At 28.5% G+C, this 22,659-nt stretch overlaps 1 protein-coding gene across 2 annotated transcripts in view; it reads left to right on the top strand.

The window, feature by feature from the left end:
* The window catches only part of LOC129966988 (gamma-aminobutyric acid type B receptor subunit 2-like), a 332,348-nt gene that overhangs the window by 218,147 nt on the left and 91,542 nt on the right, over positions 1–22,659 (top strand). For both annotated transcript variants that reach the window (XM_056081613.1, XM_056081612.1), the window contains exon 7: positions 8,879–9,106. In XM_056081613.1, coding sequence (XP_055937588.1) covers positions 8,879–9,106 — 228 coding nt within the window. The remainder of the gene's footprint in view (positions 1–8,878; positions 9,107–22,659) is intronic.

Below are 22,659 nucleotides of genomic sequence, written 5' to 3'. Positions count from 1 at the left end.
GAGATAAGGATAGATAGGAATTCAGCTTTTTCTATGAATTTCCTTATTATATAGAAGTTTCTTTTAAATAAATCATTTTATTTGGGAAATCAGTTAACTTTAATATAAAACTATTGCCGATTAAGGAAACTTTAGAACAACAAGTAGCATGAAAAACAAAGAATGGATTTCAGTTTATATATATATATATATATATATATATATATATATATATAGCTTTATAAATTCAGAAATGCAATTTTTCAAGGAATTTCCTGGTTATGTAAAAGTTTCTTTTAACCTTGACAGTTTAAATCAACCATTGTGTCAGTAACTCTAACAAAAACAGAATTAAATAGAGAAACACAGAAATACTTTAATGTGCTTCAGAATATCTTAAAGGTTTATTTGTTCAGTAAGAAAAATATTGCTCTCAACAGGAATGTAACGAACTTAATTTCATTTGTTCAGAGATATAAGAAAAAGAAAATTCAAACCCTGTCCACCTTTATTCCGCTCATTAATAAGAGGTGGATCTATGATAATGAATGAATTTTCGACTGATGAGAGCTTTACGATAAATTATTTTTACTATTGTCTAAAAAGCGATCAAAATTAGGGTTTAAACCCTATTTTTTTAGCTCCTGATTTTAAAGTATTTCCGGCTATTAAAAAGCTTTCATTTCAAAAAAATTTGGGTAGGATGAGATGATAATTCCTGATTTGAATAATTATGTATTTTTCCTAAATCCCATGAATTCGCGGAGATAAGAAATTTCATTTGATGCAATTTCTATTGAACTTGATCTGATTAACCTGTCTCCGAACTCGCCCTAGATATAAGACTGTGATCGGAGAAGAAATATAAAAATTTTCATATGTCACCTTGTCATGAGAACTAAATCATTGAAATAATTTGTTGCGACGCCATTGCATTATTCCTCATTCACGAATTTGTTCTTGGTAGCAACTGTGACATCACAGCCGTTCGTAAGAGGGAACTTGAAGAGTTGTGATGAGGCGATCTCTGATAGGTCTTTCATTACATCACTGTATGATGTCAGAGTTTTAGCATATTGTGGTGAATAGCATATAAGCGAGTTAACAACCTTTCTGCCCGAACGATCGTTTAGGTATAATGGTTTAGTTACTGGACTACTAACCACAAGGTCCCAGGTTCTATCCTAGCGCACATCACTTACTTCTTCAATATGATCGAATGTTAAAGAACCTACTACATAATTCTGGTCGTGTTCCTTTCATGAGTTGGTGTGTCTCTGTGCTGTGCTTTGTATTAATAAAATGATTTTTAACTTAAATGTACATATTTTATTCCAATAACCAGAGCATGAGAAATTTGCAGAACCTGTAGGTTATAGTTGTAACATAATTTGTATTCCTTCACGGAGTCTTTTTTTCATACTAGAACACTTACTTCTGAGACAGTAAATTATGGATTTTTGTTTTAAATTTTATATGCAAATAAAGAACAAATTTAAAAGAATTCTGCAATTTCCGGTACAGATGTTCAACTATTCAGATCATTGCTTAGAGCAATGATCAGTCAAATGATACATTTCCAAGAGTAAGCAGCGAGATAAAATAAAGTATAGTGATGCCAAAAATCATACAATCTGTCGCTGAAAATAATCACGTTCTTATTAACAGCGCATTCAACATTTCTGAAAAGATACAATCCGCTAAGCAAAGAAAAGCCTAGCACATAATCGATTGTGTCACCAGAATCTCTTACTTTCTTTTGTTTTATTTGAGGTCGAGTAATCTAGGTCACACAAAAGAAAAAACACTCACAATGTTTTTCCATTTATTACTTTTGTTCTGTGAGGGAATTTTCGCCTTGTTTTTTCTGTTGAACTGTTTCTTGATATATCCTTGAAAAAATAAGTTGTATCACAATTTGCAAAATGAACTTAGATATTCATCCAGTTAGCTGTATATGTAAAACGATGACATCATTAACGATGCTGCATCATTAAAAATTTAATTAATAACTTAAATGCTTACTACTGCTGTAAATGAAAATATGAAATTTGTTACATTTTAAAAACGGCTACATGTCCTCTGGAATATATTTTTAATGGAATGTAAAATATTCAAGAAAATATTTATCTCTCAAATTACGTTGTAAAGTACAGTTTGAAAAGTATTCCGGATTTTAATCTAATACCTGAATTTTTGTACAAAATAATTTAACCCTTCTTTGCGTGGTTATGGAAATTTCCATCATAACCTTAAGTGAACAAAAAATTGTATTCTAAACAGGAATACTGGAAATTGGTTATTGCTGGCAACTTTTTCGTAATAAAGAACGCAGGCGTAAAGCAAAAATTCCAATGTCACAATCACTATAGCGGATTTGAATTTGTCATTCTTGTGTTTGTTGTGGTTGGAAAAAACGTGCAATTTCTTGACTATTTTTTATAACTAATCTGAGATTCTTTTCTTTTTTTTTGCTAATAAAAGCGATAATGAGTGGAGAAGTTAAGAAGAGAGGGACGCTGAAGATTTTGTACCGAGCTTAACATGTAAATTTGCGTGACAATGGATTCCATAATACTTTTTTAAAATTTTTTTATGTTATATATTTGTACTAGGATTTTTTTAACATTTTTTCTTTAATCAAGAGCATAAATTATATCACGCTGATTTATTTCACACACACACAAAAGAAACAATCATGCAAAGAGGGGTTAAGTTCAGATTTCATATTTTCAAAGAATTAATACAGACCTGATGGTTACGCTCTTCGTATGACATTCAAGACATTCATTTACTAATAAGAATTGGAAAATATCACGTTCGCATTATGAGCTCATTTATCGTTTCTGAGAAGAAACAATGCTCTAAGCGAAGAAAAGGTTAGCACGTAATCGAGTAGGGCACCAGAATTGGATACTTTCTTTCGCTTTATTTAGGGTCAAATATTTAGGTCACAAAAGAGAAAAAAACTTTCAGAATATTCGTATATTTATTTCCATCTATGAAAGAATTTTCATGACTGTTTTCACCACTGAATTTTTTTCTTGGGGGATGTCTCTAGAGTATTGGGATCTATCATTCATCTAAAAATGCAATAGTGAATTTTGACTTTGAATGCTCATGCATTATCAAATATAAAAAGTATTATTTTCCGTAAGTGTAAAAAATGAGTAAATCTACTTAATATGATATCTTAAAGTTGTATGAATTTTTGTACAACACGAAGATATTATGATTTTGTGATCTATTTAGATTTTTCTACTGAATTTTCACAAATGAGATTTCTATAAGATTTATCATTAAATATTTTTAAAAAATGAAAAATTTTTATGATGTATTAAGTAGAAACAGGTTTAAAATTTAAATTAATAATTTTAATTTATATTTTAGAAGTACCCATTTTGCTAATAAATAGTGAGATTTTTAGATACTTTCAGCAATTTAGTTCTGAATATACTTTTTTGATCTTTTATTAAAGCCCTGAAGATGCAAAGAACTAAATCATTAGTTTAAAAGACAATTAGAATCAACAGAATAAGATTAGAATTTACTCATCACTGATGGAGTTCAGTTTTTATACATATATAGAATGTTAGAGAATAAACAATTTGTATTTTTAAGAAAGATATAGAACCTTCGATAGCTTAGATAAACAATAGATAACATTTTAAACAAGAGAATTCTAATCTTTGGATAAAATATCATGGCTCGAATTCGAACCAATCAGAAATGAGATGCTCTTCCAATTAAGCCACGACGACTGCTAGTTATTCTGATTTGTGCGGCAATAATATTTAATTATTTTATAATACTTTCAACCCATTTTTGGTTAAATAATCTTTAAAGATTATGTTCTGTGCTAAGAATTCTTAAAAATTACATGCAACTCTTTTTATTTAATCTGGTTTAGTAAATGTTTAGTACTAAATGCTTGTAGAGATGATAACATTTTTGGTAAAATATCTTAATGCAATTTTAGTTTTCCTCTAAACAATTTCTTATCACTTATGATAAAAACGTTAACTAATTATTTAAACAGTAATTAAGTCCCTTATATTTGCTTTCTTTTAAAAAATATCATAAATTACTAAATAATGAATTAATAGTGAAACGGCTAAAGCTCAAATTCCCTGCATATAAATTTAAGAATTCTGAGATTTGATACAATTCCAGCCACAGGAAATTTTAAAATATAAATCCAAATTCCCACAACCTGTTAAAGTACTAGCCAAAATAAATTGAGATCATCATTTTAAGCGAGGAGTACAACAAGTAAAAAAAGCATCCCCAGCAGACGTCACCAATAAACCTTTTCCCCATAAATAATTCAGTCGCAATTTTTGCTCATTCCAACGATGGAAACAGCGAACTGTCATAACAATATGTCGTGATAATTTATCTGTGAGTGAAATTTCATCAAAGTTAGCAGCGAAAAATGGAACTATTTTCTACAAAGAACTAGAAAAAATACTTCTTTTTAGCATTACCCTAGACAATGTAGGATGCATAATAGGTTTATGAAAAATAGATATCCGTATTGGTAACCGTGTACCAGTGGAGTGAAAATGTGATAAACGTTTGCAGGGCTGGTTTGGAACACAACAGATTTATGCGTTCCGCTCTTTGGAAGCGAATATAATGCTTCCCAATGTAATAAGATTTGGTGAAATATTTTTTACGGTTGAAAAAAAAAGGAAGGGCAAACGTAGCATAAATCTGATTCCGGAATAAAGTGAATAAAGGTGAAGGGAAGGGAGTATCTTATTGGTTTTCTTCCAAACATAAATCCGTCTGGGATGGAATAAAGTTTCTCTTATTGCTTGTAACGTCAGAAACTCCAAATTGCTGCAGAATGTATTTAAATAAATTTGATTTAGTTCAATAACCAGAGATTGCTCTTTTTTTGGGCCTTAGCGTGCTTTTAATGCAAATGCACGAGGAATGTTCACTTGGCTTTAGTATTCCGATACTTTGTTTTCTTTTAACTATTTCTTTCAATTTTTAGATAAGCGTACTCTTTCATACATGAATTCGTAGGTATTTTTATTTCCTAGTATACGAAGTATAAAGTAAGTATTGTAATCTTCAAGCAATTCGAGCTCGAATTTTTGTTGAATTTCCACGTTTCAGAACACCTTGAGCTCGGAAAACAAATTTTTGACATTATGTCTGCTTGTCCGTCTGTCTATCTGTGAGAAAGATATACAGATAGACGCTACAGATTTCTGACTCTACAATGTCTGTTTATACTTGTCATACAGATGTTCACAATGTAATTTATAATTTTTTTTCTTTTTCAGTTAGTAATTTCATTTCCCTGTAAGTTCACCCCATAGTCACCATTTGTTTAGATATTCTTGTCCCCTCTATTTAGTTACTATTTCACCAAAAATTGAATACAGTCGTGTAGGATTTGACACCGATGAGATTCTCTCTGGTGATCCCTGGATGGTTTGTCGTCTCTTTCTTTTTTTAAACATTTTTTTCATTTTTTTTTTACTTTTATCTTATGCTCATCCAACTGTTTAGATAACTTAGAGTTATATGCACCGGAGCACAGGATAACACAAAAACGCTTTGCGCTAAACAGATGAAATTTCGCATACTACCAAATTTGATTTCTATCCAGTTTTGAGTAAGTCATTCAGTGGAAGTCTGTCTGTCCGAATGTTTGAATATAAATTAATGCGATAACTACAAAACTAAGAGTGCTAAATGGATAAAATTCGGTACACACGTTTAATATCTATAATGTTGCCATTTTGCAAATTTTGTGCAAATTCAACAAAAGGTTCACAGTATGCGGATCGGCACTTTCAAAAACATGCAAAACTGATAGTTCAGAAAAAAAGACTTAAACTATCAAATTTGGCATGTGATTTTCTAACAATTGTAATTCCGTGTCAAATTTTGGTTTCAATCGAATAGCTAAAACATGTCTAAAACGCAAATTTAATTTTTGTATACTATTTACCTCATGCCAGGAATTAAATGAAAGAAACTCTCCAAGAATCATTTGATTGATACAATAAAAATTCTAAATTCACCCAAATGTTAATATCTCGTGACTACTGTATGCGAATACCACGAAATTTATTCTTTAGGATAATATCTTTTGTTACATAGAATGGAGATAGTTCTGAGGAGCCATTTCCTCTGGTTTTCCATTATTTAGTGAAATGCGCTTTGCAGGTCTAGGATTGATATAAAAAGTTTGCTTTGTTCATATTAAGGTCCCATTCTTTACCGATATTCTAGAGAATGGTATAACGAAAAATGCATTAGGGGAAACTAAAATGCCGTGGCAGCTCACTATGAGAATGCAACCCACATAATTCTAATTCAATATTCGGGGTACTTTAATCATGAAATAAGATAAGAACTGTGTATTTCACAAGCTCATTCCAGTGCTAATATCTTATATATTCGAAATAATATAAATGAAATTGGCACAAAATCTGTTCAATTGCTTCCTCATTTCCATTGAAAGAAAATAACAGCGAGAAATCGCATGTTCATTTCAGCAGCTTCTTATTCTTGTATCCTCAGTGACTTCTTTTTTTTCTATGGTTTGGTTTTTTCATGGTGCAAGAACCATTCTTGGGCAAACTGAGTCATGGGTATGATTACAATTTAATGAAGAATTAATAAAATGCTTAAAGTTGATGACTTCTCAGATGAATGTTGTGTTTTAAATCGCATGATTTTAGTGAATTTTCTTTCTGTGATCACATTTTCATTTAATAAAGCAGATCATATAGATCATAAAATATTTGATTGCAAATTATCAAGACACTATATGACAATGAATGAGAGTTTTCAATCCTATTTTAAAGATGAGCATGGTTTCAGAGAACGAAATAGATAAAAATAGATTGCCATATGTCGCATTATATATTTTAATTTCAGTGTTGAAAATCAAAATACTAATTGCAAACAATTGATGTGCGTTTGATGGCAAGCGAAATGCGCCACTTCAGTTTTTCACTTAACAGTTTACAGTCCTATTTTAAAGATGAGCATGGTTTCAGGAAACGAAATCGATAAAAATAGATTGCCATATGCCGCATTATATATTTTAATTTCAGTGTGGAAAATCAAAATAATAATTGCAAACAACTGATGTGCGTTTGATGCAAGAGAAATGCGCCACTTCAGTACATTTTTAGAACCTACCTTATAAAGGTGAACAAAATTAAAGTTAGATTACTTATTTTTGAGAAATTATTTTCGACATCTGTCTTTGGAGTGTGATTGTCTTCTAGCAATCTGGGTTTCGAGACTAAAGATAATAAAATTCTAAAATTTGAATCTATCGAAGACTCTGTGTCTATAAGAACTTTGCTCAGTCTATTTCAAGCATCAAGAAATCAAGGATCTTTAGGAGTCGCATCAATCTATTTCAACGATATCATCCTCATCATTTGATTTCAATTCAAAATTACGAGATCTGTTGCTAACTCTTATATTGCTTTGAATCGGATACTATGAAATATAATTGAACCAAACTCATAAATTTGTGGCCTTCTGAAAATGGCGTTTTTATATTTATGAGGAAATAATTAGTTTATTCTAAAATATAATTGAAAAAATAAGAAAATCGCCTTCAAAATGCAAATAAAAATACAGTTTTTTTAAAGCAGTATCATGGCGAAACGACTACCATAAAAAGGACATTTAGTTTGGTTTAGTTTAGTTCCCAAAGGCACAGTTACAGTTTATTTTTTATTTAAATTTCACTTTCAAACTTATTCAAACTCAATCCTTTGTGAAGAAGGTGGAAAAATAAATATGGGAGGTAAATACGGAAAGTCCGTTTCCTTTTCCGGCTTGTGCATGTGTTTTGTTATATTTCTTTTTTTTATTTCTTTTTCTTCTATTCTGAATAATGTTCCCCTTTACATAATGCATTCGAAGCTAATGGGTATCTGTATTTTCAGAAAATTACTTTTTTGTAAAATGTTATTTCATCGAATAATTATATGTAATACATAATTTTAGATATAAAATTGTCTTTTAAACATTTGTTTTAGTCTTTCTGTTTCGTATTCTGCTGTATATTTTCACAAAAACAAGAAACGAATTTTATCTGATTTATATAGTTATAACCTGGAATATTATTAAACTTTATTTATTTCTTGAATTTTTTTTAAAAATTCTGTAAAATTTAAAACAGTCAATTTTCGATTTGAAATACTTATGATTTAAATCTTTCTGTTGGTAGGTTTCTCTTATCATTAAAAACTTCACTGTTTCGTCCAATTTATTTTTAATTTTATCTTTTAAAATTTTTAGTAATTATTGCTGCTAAATTTTAACTCATCAATTCCTTGAAAATCACTTAATAATAAAACATATAATTTTCTTCTGATTTAAACATCATTATCACATGTTAATATATGATTTTCCAATAGCGCATTGGCAAATAAATGTGGAGAATTTAAACTAATTTTTTTTTCTATGACTAAGATATATCTAATAAAGCTGCATAAAGCGACGAAAACATTGTTTTTTTTTTAACTTTTTGCAACATAATTCCTATTACACTTCATTTTCATTAGCATAGCAATAAATGAAATCTTTAATTACGTCATAATTTTCCAATACAATATCGATTTACTGAATACAATTGAATCATTATAATAAAACAAATCTCATTACGCATATTTTTTCCATATAAATGCCATATTTTTTCCATTTAGAATAATACACAATTAAAACTAGAATAATAGATTATATTTTAGCTATATCCTATCACAAAGATGTGATCTAATTTGTTGATATGTTTATAAAATAGTTAACTGTTAATTTAAAAAAAAATGTCTATGAATTATTGTATCTCTTTCAAGCATAGAAATGACGATAAGTTGTAATTTTTTTTTTTATGTTTTCTTTGCAGACACCTGCTGAGTATGCAGGGCAGTACGACAAGAGAAGAGAAAGCGAATACAGTCGTTTCCACGGGTACGCGTACGACGGCATCTGGGCAATTGCGCTCGCCATACAAAGCGTAGCACAAAAACTGAAGACCAAAGGAAAGAACCTGAAGGAATTCCAATACAGAGACCCGTTTTGGGGTCAATTATTTAGGGATGCCTTTAACGAAACATCTTTCACCGGAGTAACGGTACGTACATTACCAATTACTTTTGTAGAAGTTGGTTTTAAATCCATTGTTATTTCCGCTTTGCAGTAATATAGATTAAAACAAACACATTAAACTAAATTGTGGCTGATTGATGATGGGCTGCAGATGCCTGATGGTAATGAAGGTCTCAGCATTGGAAGCCGAATGTTTCAGACCTCAACCTTTTCAAGTTCAAGATTACCAGTCCCCTAAATAGTCATTGTGTTGTTTTAAAACGGGGCATTGATATAATTGAATTGGCTGATTGAGAAAAATAGATTTGCATTGAAAATTATGTTAAGTTTGTTTTTGAATGATCGTACTAATTTTCAAAAACGGCCATCCTTAAGACACACCACCAGAAATCACCTTCTAGAAAAAAATCAAACTCAAAAGTATTTCACTTAGATTTATTTAATATGCATTAGACTGGCATAAATGCGGAATCAGGGTGCAATCAGTCTCCAACCAACTGGACTGCTTCAATAAAAGGCAAAGCCATTAAGTCAACACAACTTGTTTAAGATAATGCCGCTATTTGTTCACTTATTCCTTATAATATCAATATTTCGATGTATGGTAGCTGAAAATATTGTGATTTAACTACAACGGAATGAAAATTGAAAGAAGATTTCTCTCTGAATTTAAAAACACTCAGTTACCTAGTTGTAAAGTTTGTATAATAACCATTGATTTCAAAAACATGACAGAGATAGGGGGCGATTTCAGCCAAGATATTCTGTGTTAAGGAACAATTTTACCAAACATTAACTTTTTACTTGACAACCGAAAAAAAACGAATTCCAAGCCCGATTAATCATAAAATTTGTTATTTCTATGTCAAGTCTGCTTTCGAGATTCAACTTTGTTGTATCTTTCTATCTTCTCTCAGCGCAGAATGGCATTAAATTATGACGAAACTCAAACGCTATTCCTTTAGTGAAGGAAAAGTGAAAATTGAAAATTTGCGATGAAGAAAGGACTTAGGAATCAAGTTATATTGATTTTCTGAATAAATTATTAAATATTTAATTTCGATTTTCCGGCTTCTATTTTTTAATTACCCACTAAAGCATAATTAATATTTTGCATATAAATATATGCTCATATGACTAAAAAGTTATCCAGACATTTGATAGCCCTCCCATGGAAAATAAATTCTACATTTATTTAGAATGAGGGCAAAGCTTTTCTTTTACTCAAAACTACATATATGAGATTTCAATTGAACTGATTGTTATTACTTATTGGTATTGGCTTATTATTCCACCACCACGGTATATGGTATAACATGTAGTATACCACTTAATCTTATTTCAATTGCACTTGAGGTATACCACGATATATGGTATATACCACGTTGTATGCTTGTATGTGATGATATCTAAAATATAAATTCCACTTATGGTATACCACGTAGTAGGCGTTTCCACTTAATTTTTTCCCACTTAATCTTATTTCAATTTCACTTATTGTATACCACGATATATGGTATACCACGTAGTATGCGTGTCTGTGATGATATCTAAAATATAAAAATATTATTCCAATATGTATTGAAAGTTGAATATTTATAATAATGGAGTTTTTTTTTATAAAAATTAGAAATTTCATTAACTAATTTTTATTCAAATCATTGTATCAGTTTATTTAGACAAGACATTGAAACTTTGGTAAATGCAAAAGGAATTCATCAGAATGAGGAAGAGTAACTCATGATTTCATATAGAAAAGTAATTTTTGCTTATAATTCTAATACGATAATTTCAATGTCTTCATTCAGGACTACGTTATACTGTTAAAACATTTGAAATCGGAGGAATTAATGAAAATAAATGATCAAGGCCATCTGTGTGAAATATGATTGGTTGGTTTCTCGAGATTTTAGACAATAGGTGCTTATTTGTATAGTTTGTTTTCAGTTTTAAATACAGAAATCGAACTAATGGATATCATGTAGGTTTACAGATGAATTTCAGTTGTGCAATATACTGCTCTTCCGAAGGATGAAACCAGATATTAGGTTATATCACAGCTTCAGACATCTTGTTATTAGTTACTATATTTTCTCGACTATATTTGCAAACATACTGCGACTGTATGAATTTATTCCATTGTATTATCATAAATCATCACTTTTGAAAAAAGGAAAATAGAAAAGAGTTAAAATATAAATATAGGGAAAGTACAGTAGAAACCTGGAGGCTGCATATTATTTGCAAATTAATGACAGCAGAGTCAAAATTGATTGGATTCAAAAGAAATATAAAATTACTTTTAAATTCTTATAGGTAAGATTTTTTTTAAAAAACATTTTGAAATATTTCAATTTCTGATATATGTTAAATGATCATTGAATAGCATGAGGAAATTCAGCTCAAGGATAAAAATATTTTTTTAACCTATACTTTAATTATAAAACCCTCGATAAATACACGATTTCAATCAAAAATTTTATTAAAAAACTGTTCATAAATATTGTTCAGCGAATCAACTCCTCGAATCTTCTAAAAAATTGTCCCATTATAATCCATGATCTACCGTAGAATGCAGCCCTCCTACTTTTATTTGTGGAGAGGCAATGTTGTGCAATCTTTCATTGTAAATTTCATTCAAATCCTTCATTGTGAAATTTCAAATCATATGTAAGAAAAAGAACTGGTATTGCGATCCTAGGAAAGTGAAAAGTGACCTATAAATTATGTTCGTCTAAAAATTTTTATGATAGTATTTGTTGAAAATATAATTCAAAGCGAGGGCATGCGCGATAATCCATGTATATGGTAGATTGCAGGCGATTGTGCGTCATAAATTAGTGCACACATTGATCAATCAGAATCGAAAATGGAAAGATAAAATTTCTAGTGAAAATTAAGATTTGGGTACTTCTTTCAGCTTCTTATTTTGAGTAAGTAAAATACTATATTGCAATTAGATTTATTGATTGAAATCATTATTTTTTCCCCGATGTTATATATCGAAATTACAGGAACTAAATAGTATGTAGCTCCCCAAATAAATATTTACAAGAAAGTTCCAAACACCAATTTATCATTTTATTTTATCCAACTTTAATGTAGATAGTTATTGGAGAAACAATTCACACTATATCTAACTGAATTTTGTTTAATTTCTTTATGAAAATTAATATATCGTCTTTTAACACTTTTTACAAAAAAGGTTCAGTAGTTAATTTATAATTTTAATAATTAATATACATTAACTATTACAAAATATATTAAAGGCAAAAATTGTTATAATAAAAATTATTTGTGAAGATTAAGATATTTAAACACATGTTAGGAAAAAAATCGCTTGCGTTATATTTTTGGGGGATAGAGATAAGAGAAAAAAGTTAAGCATATTAATTTTGTTACAAAACGTGTGAAACTTTTATTATTCGATTTGTATTCTTCTGTCAATAAAAATATTTCTTAACAATCAATTGCAGTAATACTTATAAAATTTCAACACAATCATTAACTAAATTTAATCGAAACTTTCGAACCTTTCATTCGTTTTAACATTTATAAATTTATGATGGTTATACAATTCTTGGAAACCTTCCGTTCCATTTTTATTCTACATTTCTATTGATTTTCTAAAAGTTGCCAAAGTTTTTTTTTTTTTATCTCAAAAGAAGATAAAAATGTAAAAAGAAAAAAAGAGAAGAAAAAAATATTTTTTGAATTATTGGCACACTATTCGGTTATTTTTTTTTTCTTTTAAAGTGAGATAAATAAAAATACAATACGAATGAAAGTACCGAAAATTGAGTATTGTTCGCGACCGTTTTCGTTTTTTCGCTTCATCACCAGTATCCCAAAAAGTGAAAGAATTCTTTAATTTAATAAACGGAAGGCAAAGAACATTTTAAAGTATTTCCAGTGGTCTAGTAATCATTTCTTCGTGAGCGATTTCAAATTCCAATTAAGTGAAAATACTGCTTCGTTTCTTTTTAGTAATTTTCTAGCCTTGTTGCTAAGAAAAGTACAGACCACCGAAATTCACGGATGAGTTGAACTCCAACTTTATTAAAAATGTCCTTGAAACATTTTTTACCTCAGCTTCATTAAATATTTTTTAATGATTTTCTTTTCAATGTATTTTTTATTTTGATCTTTATTTACTATTCAGCGAAATATAATTAAATATATTTCTAGGAAAATTAAGAAAACCATTTCATTCTTAAACTAGTTTTAAACCAAGACTTCTAGTTGACTTAGAGTTTGAGAAATAATTAAAACTTACAGAAGCATTAAAAATGCGATAACATTTTTTAACAAAATCAATGAAAAGTAAAGTACACTCTTTAAAAGAATCTAAGAAATCTAAGAAAATATTTTATGTTTCCTATATATATTCTAGATATTGAAAAATAGCACAAGCACATCAGATAATTGTAAAATATTCAGTTTTCATATCTATAATTTTATATCTTATTCAATCATTTCTGATCCAGAAAACTTTGTCGGTGGAACTTTATTTATACCAGTTGTTTTATTGGAATAAAATTGGTCCTTAAATAAAATAAATTTTTCTTACAAAATTTTGATACCAACAAAACCCCAAGTAAGTATATCCTCATCCTGTAATCCAGTAAAAATTGACTGCTTTTTTTATATATATATTTGTGATCGTTGTTATTGATATTTACTGGAGTTAGCAACGCTTTATATTCTCATAAAATCATTAGAATGATCTTTTCGTTGAAGCAACTAACTCAGTAGAAAATTACAAGTTGATATTCACTTAATAATGACTCCTAGAAGAAGAAGTCATTATAAAATGTATGATGTTAACAATCATAGAAAATATTTCTTAAAGTATATAATGAATCATGACATATAGATTAATTTTTCAAAACAAAAGTCAAAAATTTATGCATCTGATTTAAATAAAAAGTATTTACATTATTTTAACTAATATTGCAAGGAACATCAATGAATTCAATAACTGACCCTTCACGACTTATTTATAGACAGTTTTTTTCAAAGTCGTATATTATTTTAAATTTGCGGGATGTGAAAATTGTTCAAAAGATAAAATAAAATACGTCAAATGCAATGAAATTCTCTCTCTCTCTCTCCTGAGTGGCAGACGCAATTTCCATTCTTGTTCTTTAAAAACAAACTTTTGATGCTCGCAAAAAATGTCGCTATAAAATTTCTGCTTTTAATCAATGCTTGATCCTTGAAAATATTTCAACGAAACTTACAATGACCTGACAGAACTAAGTAGAGGTTTCTAAGAAGAAAAAATAAAGGCTTAGAGATAAAGTAGCAGCAAAAGACAATTTATTAGTAATGATGTACATATTTAAAATATCATGCTTTATTTTCAGTATATCATTTCTCACAAGAAGTATGTGTCCTAAAAAGAGCAATGCAGTTACTGTTTAGGATACAGAACCATATCTTAAAAGCAATTGGAAAATATTAAATATATATATCTAATTAGATAAACTACCCTCTGTGATCTTTCGTCATTTCATCCTGTGTCTCAATGCATAAAAGTAAGATAATCATGAAGAACGACTCTAAAGTATCCATGATTATTCAAGTGAAAAGTTAAATTTGGACAGACAGATCAAAAACACTGAGAAACTGTAGAAGAGTAAGAACGTAAACTGACGTCGAATGCTAAGATGGACATTCACTGTTGATTTAAAAAAAAACTATAGGAGATTAAAAAGGCAGAAATGAGACGCAGATAAGAAGAAAAGCTGACCCAAGTCGAAAAAGTGGTCCGAAGAGTTCGCCTAGCATGTGTTGCGGTAACCGAAAGGAGCAATTACCTCTACTCCTAGATTTCTTTGAAACTTTGAAAAGTCTTTTTGCAGGAGAAATGTGAATGATTATGTTCATCAAGAAGAAATTAAAAGGAAAATTATGTTTGTTGGAAAAAGTTTGTAACTACATTTAAAGAAGCAACAGAGTGTATATGAAAACAATTTTACTGCAAATAACATTGGTTGACTAATTACTTGTGGACAATCCCATAGGCATCTGTAATTAAGTAAAAGAAAAGATAATCATAATTAACTCTCGTTCTGTTGTAATTAGTATGCCTAGATTTATTTACATTAACTGCACCCTAACTTTGGCATTTTTTTGGTTACATGATTGTGAAATTTAGTTCCCATTCCGATATTTGTATATTTTCTCAGGGAAAAATAATGCAAATCACTGCGATAGTAAATCTCACTCAACTATCAATATTAAAAATGTAATGGAAAATATTAATTTTCTTTATTTGTAAAAAATATTGGATATAATATATTTCATCTGTGATAAGATTTTAATCTTGAATCATTCTCAGGGTTGAAGTTTTATTTTTGAATCATAATAGTTTATTCAATTTGTAACGCTTTATTATTTTTGATTTTTTTGTTTACAAATTTATCTCAATGTTTGATAAAGAGTAAAGATTAAACTTTTATAGACAAATAGTTAAAATACGTAGTTAAAATTCGATTGTTGTTTTGAAACCGATGAAATTCATACTGACATTGTGTTCATAGAAATGGCTTAGTAAATGCTAAGTAAAAGTAATTAAAATTATTTAAAATCTGTTTAAATTTTTCCAAAAAATTGCAATTACAAAATTGCTAGGTGGATGATCTATACAGTTGAAATACAGTTCCATTCCATGTATAAGACAAAAAATGCAAACGAAAATAATTTATTAAAAATCATGCAAATTGTGAGCAAAAACTGAGTCTATTATTTTCGTAGTGAAGAAATCCGAATGCTTTCGAAATATACCATAAACAAATTTGATACAACTCTTAAATAAAAGAACAGAAAAAAATTAAATTATGTGATGAAAAATTGTACTTACATTTGATTTTTTTTTCTTTTCTAGCTAAGTTTTTGTTAAAATCACTTTTAAAGAAGTATTCAATTTTTGTTTCAAATTTAATTAACAAATTGTACATATTCACAATATTCAATATAAACCAAAATTCTTTAGAACCGATAAAGGCTAAATTTAAATTCAGAATCAAGAATTAATATTTACTGAAAATATTCATTATTATATAATAATATTAATATTTACTTAAAAATTAATATTTATATTACATTAATATTTATATAAAATTACTATTAATGTAGAAATAATATTATTAATAATTATATATAGTGGATATCAGTTATTCATCTAGTCACTGAGCTTTTTGAAATGATCTTTGATAAAAACACAACATTTTCATTCATCTTCCATACAAACTTAATTGGTAACATAAATGGCTACACGGTATTAATACCCTAAAATAATCACCAGATGTTCGGTAAAATTAATCACTCTTTATTAAATTTCAAGACCTAACAAAACACTTTCTTTCACAGAAGAATTGAGCAAGACTTGCTCATATTCATTTGATATAATAACAAGGTTATTCATCTTAACATAATTTAATTATTCCATGGAGGCTTTTATATGTATCTTCAGAATTAATTTAACAATTAGATCCACCTCAATGGCAATGAGATAACCTTTAACTAGCTTCAGGGCTCAGAGGAGCATTAACCAAGAAATATCAAAATCTTGATTTGTTTTACGCGTCTTTGACGTAATTGGCTATTCCGGTTTAATTATAATTAGATATTTATTGTTTATTTAACGAAAAGGGGATCAAATGGCGTTTTAACACAATTATCTTTGCTTTTAAAAGAATTTTGTCTTTTTGATCCTTTAATCAAAGTCATAAATAATAAAATAAAATTTTTAAAGACATATTGATGCAACTTTCAAAATAGTAATATAGTACGTAACGAGATAAATAAAATATGTCATTAAAATTTATTCTTATTTTTTTTTCAAAATGTAGCAAGATGGGAAATAAATTTTCCACCCTCCAATAGATATCCTAAAATGTAATTACGAAATTTTAAGAAATTACTAGATTTAGTACAGCAAATTATTTTTAAAGAAGAACAAAGAATCGAATCTTAAATAACAGTCAATAAAATGTGCACTTTCTTAGTGAATTAAAAGAAAAATGGTATACCAGGTGAGGTTCACAATAAAGATATAATGGAATACAAATTCGCAACAGCTTAAAAACACAGTTCGATAATAATAAATTCAAGTTGCGGGCAGCATGAGTGTTGTATTGACAAATAGGAGGAATTTTCAACAACAAAAGATTTTCAGTCCAAAGATTTTCGCTTGTAGTGCTTTGATTTCTACAATTTGTTTGCGATGCTATTGAGAATTTGCATTTCTTTTAATTGTATTTTACAAGTCTGCATTGTTCCTAATATATTCTTTTTTGCCACTTCATTCTTCAACAAAGATATCCAAATAGCAGTAGCACTTTGTATTAGTGATTCAATATTCTATAGTAAAATTAGACGTTTTCTAAATGATTGAACTATCCATAAAATTTTCAGATTATCTTTGTGGAGACCTTATATACAATGTTGCATACTGGCTCTGTGTAGAATTGCATCAATCGATGTGCTGTTCACTTTTGAATGTTTATGATTTTTTTCATGCATGACAGAGAATATGAATTTCATTTTCATAACAGATGATGAAGCATAAATTATACTGTACAAGAAATATTCTTTTAAAGTCATAAAATGATTTATTAATAGTTGCTGCAAATTAGAAGTAGCTTTCTGAATTTTTCTCAATTGGAAAATCTTTCTTATTGCCATGATGAACCCTGTAGGAATCTTCAAGGTTATTTAAGAGTGCAAAGATTGATTGATAAAATTCCTCTATACCAAAAACTTTGTCCCAACCTTGTCTGTAGATGTACCAAACACGCCATTGATATCAAGGTAATTTTAACTTAAGTCGTGAAAATTTTAAAATAAAAATGTTATAATAAAATTGATTAGCAAATAAATTGTTTTGCATTTTTATTTTCTTATGTAATTTATCAGAATAATTTTATTTTCACAACTATAATATGAAGGTAAAATTTCACATTTAATTTTAGAATAATCATAAATGATAGTTTTAGTTAAAGTAAAAAGAAATAAGAAAACAAATGAAATTGGTTGGAAGTACATATTCAGAAGCATTATTAAAAGTTTGAAAATTATCATCATTTATGATTAAATAAAGAAAGGCAATTGCCACTTTAATTGCATTTTACACATTCAGAATTTTCGGAAAGCATTCAATATCTGTTGAAATAATTGCCGGCATCTTCTAAAATGTAAAAAATTATTCTTGTTAACACGTAATAAATAGTATAAAGTTTGTGATATTAAGTCTCAAAAATTACAAAATATGCACTGCATAAATGTATTCTTTAAATCATATTGTAACTGGGTGTGTGTATTTAAGCCAAGGAATGATGCTTTCTTGTCTCTTTTCTTATTTATTTTGCACACACACACATATAACAACACTTGGACGATGACTACACATATATAAGGTAACACATAATACTATATACATTTAAAGTAGAAAATGCCGCTAACAAAGAAGGAACGAATACTTCTTTTTTGCCGCTAACAAAAGAGCGAGCGGTGCCTGCTTGCACCAGTTTCACACCAACTTTCAGAGAGAAGTGTTTACAAAAAAACAAGCTTAAGTGCGCCTCCCCCACATTCCAAACATACATATGGGTTAGCGCATACTGCGCCATCTATGTTCAGTATTAATCTTTACTGTATGAATAAATATACAAAGAATAAAAAATACTAATAAAATAATTAAATAAAAACAAAATATTATAAATAATAAAATCCCATAAACACATATGTATTAAAATATCTATTATAGTAATTTCAAAAATCAATCCCCTGTTAATTAAATGAAAATAGCATGCATCAAGCAGAAATAAAACGTAATTTCTAAGAAGTGATAATTGTCAAATATTAATAAGACTGTGGCAGTATTATGTTTACAAATAACACATTTGGGAAAGCCTAGCATTAGATTTTTCTATCACATTTTACAAGAAAAAAAAATACGTCTCATACCGTGCATTTGTGGGGTTATTTCCATTTTAGATTATTATATAGAATTAAAGACACAACATTTTACAAGAAAAAATATGTCGCATATCGTATGTTTGGAATTTATTTTCATTTTAAATAAATACATTGAATTAAAGACAACATTTTATAAAAAAATATGTTCCATATCGTGTATTTGGGAGTTATATCTGTTTTAATTAATTGCATCAAATTAAAAATGAATAAATAATTTGTATTGAATAATTCTGCAAAAACTCAACCAAACTTACTGATATACGAACTCATTCGTATACAAGCATTAGAGCATAAATGTATATTTACAGTCTATGTATTGCCTTAAGAGCGAATTCATAAGTTCTTTTTAAAAAAAGTCAAAGATAATTATTCCATCACTATTAAATACCACTATAAGACAAAACAGACTTTTTTTCAAAAATAAATGTAAGTTTAAATTAATTTAAGAACACACACTGAAGAAAACTTTTTCGTTTTAGTCAGAAAGATGATTGAAAATTGCAAAAGAAAAAAAAAGCATCATAAATTTTCTTCTAGACAGAGATAAAAATTGCAAAAAAAGAAGAAAAAATTAAAAAATTGCCTTGAAGGTCAATGTGGTCTCTAGGTAACATACTAAATGCTTCGTATCCAGATCCTCTGCATCTTCCAATTTTACACAAGAACATTTTATTCATTTTTTTTGGATGAGTGTCATTTTTCATGTTAATCTCAGGGGATAGCAGATGAGAAAAAAATTATTTCTTTCGCTTCCCTTTTTTTATCGCTTACGGCCATGTTAATTTTTTCTCCTATATTAAATAAAAATCCTTTCAATAGGTAAATGCATAAATCTAGCTTTTTTTACCAAATTATCTTGGTTAACTTCATCTATGAACAGTTGAGTGCAGATTTCTTTTTATCCTGTATGTGTGTGATTAACCTTTTGGTAATTTGAAATTTTGAAAAAAAAAATGCATTTAAATCTTCTCAAAAATTGAAAAAAAATTATTTCTTTTTTATATACTAACTGAAAAGAATTTTCACACATTCTCTAAGAGAAAACTACATTGTTTAGATAATAATAATGAATATGCTATCACTCATATGTATTTGCAGAAACCATGCCAATTTCAAATAAAATGCGTAAGTGAGAAGGTATAACGCCATTGCTAAGATAAAATCCACTGTGACATTTTCCTCCTGACTGTGACGTTTCATGATTGAGCCCATTGCTAAGAACCAATTAAAAAGAATGAAATTTTGTTGCTTTTTGTATATGATAGCCCGTACCAAATTTGCGCTCATTGGAAGGTCTTTAACTGAAGTTGTGTTATATTAGAGTTTCAGTTAATTAGGTATTAGATACATTTTTTTATGCATTTTTAGCTAAAATTTTGAAAATTATTGAGTGTGTTTGTCAAATTTTCTGACACTAAATTTCAGCAAACTTATACACTAAGCACTAGAAACGTTTTTATTCAACATTTTATCTAGAATTTGCTTATTTAACTAACGACAAATTCTCGTGATCTATGATATTATTCTAATAAGTTAAAGCTTTGGTTCAAATTATTTGAAAAATATTTTGCTTCAGAATAAAATTTGATTTTTTTCAACTCTTTAGCGTTCAGAAGAAACAAAGTGTTAAATGTTAACGAATAAGTTAAAGAAAAATGTTTGACACTTTTATTGAGCATTCATATTTTAATTCAGTTTCATTAATTTGCTTTTTTCAATACTTAATAAAATACAAATTACAAAGAGTGAGATTGTGGACTTACTACTCCCGAAATACACTTTACTATCCCTGCATTCGACTGCCTGCATTATTACAGCAGGAAGTATTTAAACCCTTGTCATCATTTAATAACGAATGGATATGAAACTCCTTTCCATCTGTTAAATTGCTGAATTAATATTAAGTTTCCTCAGAAATCAGTCCTTACATCGAGCTAAATTTTGACTAATAAATTAAGGAAAAATAATTGATCCTTCCATTCGGCATTCATAATTTATTTCAGATGAAATAATTTACTCATTTATTTACTTAATAAAGATAATCCCAGTTACAAAGAGTATGATTGTGGATTTTACTACTTACGTAACACAATGTATTATACCTGCATTCCAATGCAAGTATTAATACAGCAGAAAGCTCTTAAACCATTGTCGCCATTTAATAACCTCTGGATATCAAAATCTTTTCCTCTGTTTATAATTAGAATAGAAACCCTGGATTAAAATTAAATTTCTTCAGATATCATTCCGCATGCATCAATCTAATTGTTGACTAATATATTAAAGAAAGATAATTGCTCCTTCCAATTGACATTCATATTTTTACTCAGATTAACAAATTTACTTACTTCTTTACTTGATAAAGATAATACCAGTTACAAAGAGTATGATTCCGGATTTACTATTCATCAAACACAATGTACAATCCCTGCATTCAACTGCACGCATTACAACAGCAGAAAGTTCTTAAACCCTTGCCATCTTTTAATAACCACTGGATATGAAACTCTTTCCCGTGTGTTTATAATGAAAATATAAACCTGGATTAAAATTAAGTTTCCTCAGAAATCATTGAATACATCCATCTAAGCTTTGACTAGTAAATTAAGGAAAGATAGTTGATCATTCCAATTGACATTCATATTTTTATTAAAATTTACTCACTTCTTTACTTGATAACGATAATCCCAATTATTAAGAGTATCGTTGTGGATTTACTACTCATGAAACACAATGTACAATCCCTGCATTCAACTCCACGCATTACTACAGCAGAAAGTTCTTAAACCCTTGCCATCTTTTAATAACCACTGGATATGAAACTCTTTCCCGTGTGTTTATAATGAAAATATAAACCTGGATTAAAATTAAGTTTCCTCAGAAATCATTGAATACATCAATCTAAGCTTTGACTAGTAAATTAAGGAAAGATAGTTGATCATTCCAATTGACATTCATATTTTTATTAAAATTTACTCACTTCTTTACTTGATACCGATAATCCCAATTATTAAGAGTATCGTTGTGGATTTACTACTCATGAAACACAATGTACAATCCCTGCATTCAACTCCACGCATTACTACAGCAGAAAGTTCTTAAACCCTTGCCACCATTTAATAACCACTGGATATGAAACTCTTTTCCGTCTGTTTATGGTGACGCTCCGGGAATGAGAATAGGAACGCTGGATTAAAATTAAGTTTCCCTAGAAAGCATTCTGTAATGCAGTGCAGCATATTGTTTGGAACTTAAATGAAATCTGCTTAGTTATACATACTGTCATATTATGCAAATACCACATAAGTTGCAAAGATGGATGAAAGCTTAAAACATTTTTAAGCGCTTTGAGTTAAAAATGATGATTTTCTGTCAGACATTTTCACGAAACTTTGATGCTAATAAGGCTTTTATTTAGATTTTCAATTATAAGAAATTCTTTAAAATGGTTTTAGGTTTTACAAACTTTTCATTGGATTCTTAAAACATATAAAAATATATTAATTAATTATAATTAATATATTAATTTTCATAAAATGAATTTAGGACATAATATTAATAATAATCTATGTCTTTTGTTTTTACTTTTCC

Source organism: Argiope bruennichi, chromosome 4, assembly GCF_947563725.1.
Source record: "Argiope bruennichi chromosome 4, qqArgBrue1.1, whole genome shotgun sequence".
Taxonomy (NCBI): domain Eukaryota; kingdom Metazoa; phylum Arthropoda; class Arachnida; order Araneae; family Araneidae; genus Argiope; species Argiope bruennichi.
This window is presented reverse-complemented; position numbering and strand designations above follow the sequence as displayed.